Source organism: Sinocyclocheilus rhinocerous, unplaced genomic scaffold, assembly GCF_001515625.1.
Source record: "Sinocyclocheilus rhinocerous isolate Xijiao unplaced genomic scaffold, SAMN03320098_v1.1 scaffold6853, whole genome shotgun sequence".
Classification (NCBI taxonomy): domain Eukaryota; kingdom Metazoa; phylum Chordata; class Actinopteri; order Cypriniformes; family Cyprinidae; genus Sinocyclocheilus; species Sinocyclocheilus rhinocerous.
Window position 1 is genome coordinate 3,805 of NW_015632526.1, and position 5,602 is coordinate 9,406.

Here is a 5,602-nt window from a genome sequence, read left to right on the forward strand (position 1 = left end):
CCCAATTTCGTCGGTCATCCGACGTGACGTCGAGAGTGACCGACTGAAAGGGAACAATTTGCATCACTGAAATTATTCATTTTTCATACTCACTTTGTGTTGGGTTTATCCTACGAGTCCATCTACGAAAACTGGAACGTAGACCTTCAGAGGGGAAAAATTGATATTATCCACAATTACATAAGCCACTTGTCACTGTATTGTACTGTATTGTCACTGTGTCACTGTTTTATAGAATTGCAAAATTGTACAAATCTTCATTAATTAGGCATAATAGTTCTTAACCAGAAGTCAATGTTTACCCAGAGGTGAATTGTTTGTTGTTTGGCAAACAGGCCTTAATTCTTCAGGAGTCCTCAGGTTAGGGTTTCTGTCTTCCTCCACCATCTTCGTATTGCTTTCCAGTAGTGGTTGCTCTTCTTTCCTCTGTAGATTATGCTGTTGTCTTCTGCAGGTCTGCAGTGGATGCTCCATTGAGTCTACAACAATTCTGTTTCAGTTTTGGTTTCTCAAAAAAAAAAAACACACTATACTATATCTGCTGTGGATGCTTCCTGCTGTTGGCCTCAAATGAAAGAGAAACTAAATGCAATATGCAAAACAAATAACCATAATCAGAAATTCCATATTTCTGGAGACACAAGTCATGTTCATATGGTGTTTTATTCAATTCTGAAAGTAATAAATAATCAAGTAATCATTAAACACTGCCTAGCTAAAGGTTGCTGTTTGAATTTAAATAGGCAAATACTTAAGATTCTATGATTGAATCATTATTGCCGTAAATGTCATGTTGCTACACGTTCTTCATGCTCTCTGATCCACTCTTTCACAATTTTAACCCTGATTAATCTTGGCATTGTCATCGTGGAATCTGGCCAAGATACGTCTTCCTACATGGTCATTTAAGAAATGAAAAGTTACAAACTACATCAGATATGGTTAAAAGAACTATTGCCAAACATATAACATGCCATAAACATAATAATCGCTGCAATAATGATCCAATCATAGACTCTTTAAGTATTTGCCTATTTGAATATAAGCAGTGATAATTCTCAAGAATTGTTAATTAGATGTAGATTTTAGATTGTTTTAAATGAGAAACATAATTTCTTATACTATCTTTAAGATCTTGTACAGCACATTTTACTCGACTATAACTCACTGTTCAGAGGCTGACGTTTGCTTCCTCTTTTGTGGAGTCCTGCTGAAGTTTCCCGACCGTCATCTATGAAGAAAAAAACAAGAAATAAGAGCGAAGAGTGGGTAAAGTAAGTATAATAAGGCACATTATTTCCCCCTTGGTACAATACTATTTTAATTAATGAATCCACAGTCCATATGTTTGTACTTATTATGTGAAAGCTTATGAACCGATACTGTATTAACAGGCTCACCAGGTTGTCTGGATGATCGGCTCAAGTCATCCATCTTCACCCTCAGTAAAGCACTTCAGGTGTGTTGTGAGCTAAATGAAAAGGCGTGACCTCATTATACTGTAAAAACTCAGAAACTGGTTGGACTTGATGTGACATACATTCCATACAACTTCCTGCATTATGATCACCAGAGCTGTGTGATCTGTTAGAGGACTGACTGCCACAAGAATACTGTGGCTCTATGAATTCCTATTCCTTTTTCAGAGACAGATCACACGGCACTGGAAATGAGGAACATGTAGCAATACATGAGGAAGAGGGAATTGGTCAGGCTGCAAACTTCACCACTTTCACAAAGAACACAACAGTATTGACCAGAGAGGGCCACCAGAACTTATTCCAGGTGAACTGAGTGGCACATTCCTCACCTGAATATATCACTGTATAACTGTGTCTCAGCTGATGGGGATTTGTCAAATGATGGAATCCAATGGCATGTAGATATTTTACTTGTGCTAACTTAATGTAATTTATTAGAACTTAGTTACAAATTGACTCCAACCCCATGCTTAAATCAGATCCAAATTTATACCGAGTTGAGGGGGGAAAAAAACTGTAGAAATCATTTTACATAAATATTAATTAAAAAAAAAAAGAACATTGGTGACACTTTACAATAAGGTTCATTAGTTAACATGAACTAAGAATGAACAACACTTCTACAACATTTATTTATCTCACTTAAAGGGTTAGTTCACCCAAAAATGAAATTAGCTTGTTATTTACTCACCCTCAAGCCATCCTAGGTGTATATTACTTTCTTCTTTCAGACAAATCCATTCGGAGTTATATTAAATATTGTCCTGGCTAATCCATGCTTTATAATGGGAGTGGATGGTAGCCCAATATTTGAAGTCGAAAAAATTGCACCCATCCATTATAAAAGAAGTCCACACGGCTCCGGGGGGTTAATAAAGGCCTTCTGGAGTGACGCGATGCGTTTGTGTAAGAAAAATATCCATATTTACAACTTTATAAACCTTAATCTCTAGCTTCCGCTAACTGTCGTACGCGCGTTCACCTAGCTTCCGCTAACTGTCGTATGTGCGTTCACGAGAGAGTGGCGTCCAGCGGATGACGTAGAGCGTTTAAGGACTCAAGGCCGCCGTGTGTGACGCTGTGAAACTACTTTGTTTGGTCTTCCAAAAATGGACACGACTAGAAATCAGTGGTTAAGTTGTATTTACAACACTGTTCCAGAACACTTCAACCCAAATATTCAGATGTGTGCAGCACATTTTATGGAGGACTGTTTCCTGGAAGAGTAGACTACAATGCCGGCTGTTCTGACTCACAGACTGTAAGTACGCTTTCATTGAAACACACAGACAGACCTGCGACAGAGAAACAGAATAATAGAGCTAGAGAGAAAAGCAGTGAGACCTGAGGTGGGAGAGATGTGTGAAGAGAGGTAGAATGCTCTGCAGCTCTTCCTCTGGTATGGAGGTCCACCGTAGATTGAGTGAAGCTGCAGTGCAGCGCTGCAGTGTGAAGCGCAGGGCCGCACAGTGAACAGAGTCCAGATCTCTGCTCTGCAGGTTAATGTAGTTCTTCACTGAACTCAACAGACTGGACACAAACCTAGCAGAGCCGGACTCATAAATCTCTCTGATTGCACACAGCATGAAGGCAGAGCTCATCCTGTACAGACGTATTTTCATTATTAAATCATTGTACATTTTTTATCATACTATTTATCATACTATGTTTTTATAATTGTCTACCGTTTAAACTTAATCCGGTTCAGGAATGGCAGAATTTCTCTAATGTTGACCTGAATGTTGCTGTATCTTAGGTTCAGAGTGATTTGCTGAATTCTGTGCTGCAGGAAATAATGAAGCTCTTCCCAGCTCAAGGAACATGAAGTCAGATCCCCGCCCACTTTCTGCAGGAAGCATAGAGTCAGTTCCTCTTCCTGAGCTTCATAGACACATTCAACCAGCTTCTGGAGAGTCACTTTGGACAGTCTACACAAACACACACACACACACACACACACACACACACACACAAAGAGTTCATTATATTTATATATTGTTATTGTAGATATAAAATCAAACGCTTGAAATGTGTCCTACAGTCAGACCTGAGAGTCACTGGTCCCTGGTGACACAGTAGGACAGACACAGAAACAGACTGAATCTTGTGTCCAATCAAGTTCAAACACTGGACAGTCCAGAGTCTCAGAAGGATGGCCAAGCTGCTCAGGACTCTGGACAGATTCCTCTCTGACTGCTGTTTCTCATTCAGATCAATTGTGATCTCATTAACAGTGATGGGAGCTCGAACCTTCATAGACCTCAATGCCTGCACTACTCTCACCACCATATAACCACTCAGCCTGAAAAGAAATAACACACTGATTGATGAAATGAATCAAACAAACAAACAAAAAAAATAGCATTTGAAATGTTAAAGGCACAATATGTAAGATTTTTGCAATAAATATCCAAAAACCTCTAGATATTTTGTTAACCTGTGTGCTTACATTATGCTAAAAATTTCCAACAATGCTTAAATCCAGAGATGTTAGCAATTTTAATCAGTGAAATGGTCTGTGTCTTTTTGTCAAGTTGTTTGAAGAAACCATGTTAACACGGTGTGTTTCTTGAAAAAATGTGGAAGATGTAGTGGTAGTGTAGGGATTTCTATCATGAACGGACACTGATATGCCACTGAAACAACTCATCATGAGATGACGAACTAATCCAGTCAGGAGATAACAGAGATCTTTTGTATCAGGACTGAAAAGTTCATTCACGACATATAGATATCTCGTGATCGCTAATGTATGGAACCAGTGTAGGCACAGGAAGTCAATTAACTGACGCCCTCAAGCCTGCGGACACGGGATCTATGCATGACCATCACAGGACCCATTGAACATCTGCTTCCTGCCCTTCCTGAAACCCTTACAAACTTCTCTTACAACAAAAGAAAAAGGACCTTGCATGACATTTTAAAAGACAATCGTTTAAAAAAGTAGTGGAAATGTATCCACTGTATGTGTTATGCCGTATATATATATATATTTGATGTGTTTATTTATTGAAACCATGATATCTTAATCTTTGCCTTATAACTTTTCTTTTTAGTTATTACGATTACCGTGTATGCAAAATACCTGTTGTTTGAACTTGAATGAAAGCTTGTGTTATTCACAGAACATTGGTGTGAGTGAAAAATTTATATTCGGCATCATTTTCTGGTGATGATATTTTTATAAGAAGTTCTTATAAAACTTGTAGAAATACTCCCCATAAACAGCATGTGACTTGTGCACGAAAAAGGAACCACACAGGGCGTGGCTAAGCCCCACAGCCACTATCTGATTGGAACAACGACCCGTGGGACGGACTTACGCCGTGGATCAAAACCCCACTGCAACACAGATTCAATTGCTTCTCGCTGCTTACTCTGTCTAGAACTGTGGCTTTCCGCCTTGGTGACTGCGCGACAAAGCGCTCCCATGCCGTAACATCGCACAAGCAAAGTACACACTAAATGAATAATTTACAGAAATCTGGACATGAGTCACTATTTTCTCCATCATCTCTGATGTTTTAACCTCACCCGTCCCTCCCGAACCTATAACAAAAGTGTCCCTCGTGGGTCAAAATGACCCGAGGGCCAAAAATTACACAAATTGTTTTGGTCCAAAAAGCTTTCATTGGTCTATTTTTCAAAAAAAAAAATTTAAAGTTTTTTTTAGTGATTTTTATTTTATTCACAGTAAATTCTGGATATTTTTATGAAAATGAGCATATTTTTATAAATTTTTCACCAAATTATGATTACAGCCACTAGAGGGGCCTATTGAATCCTATGGAGATTCTTAAATGAGCCAAACAAGTGAAATCTTTAAAACTACACCAACTTGAGGCTTCATTAAGCTTTCAGATATATCTCAAGGCTTTCACATATATATCAAAACATCAAAAAGCTATATTTTGTAAAAAAAAAAAAGTTTTAAATGATGAATTTGAATCCAAACATATGCATATTCATAAAGTTTCATAAATACGTAATAAATATAATAAATATAAATTAAAATAGAAATATGATATAAACTCATTGGTCTCCGCCCCATCACTCAAATTTAACTGTTAAGTCAAAAAACAAATTCAAAATGACAGTCATTTCCCAGCAGAAACATCATA

General features: G+C 37.9%; 1 protein-coding gene across 1 annotated transcript; it reads right to left on the minus strand.

The window, feature by feature from the left end:
- Positions 1–2,803: 2,803 nt before the first annotated feature.
- LOC107742632 (uncharacterized) lies at positions 2,804–3,783 on the minus strand (the record flags this gene model as incomplete). The annotated part of the gene is made up of 3 exons (XM_016555683.1): positions 2,804–3,083; positions 3,167–3,409; positions 3,529–3,783. Coding segments are annotated over 3 exons (778 nt in total), but the record flags the coding sequence as incomplete, so codon positions are not given.
- Between the last annotated feature and the right edge of the window lie 1,819 nt (positions 3,784–5,602).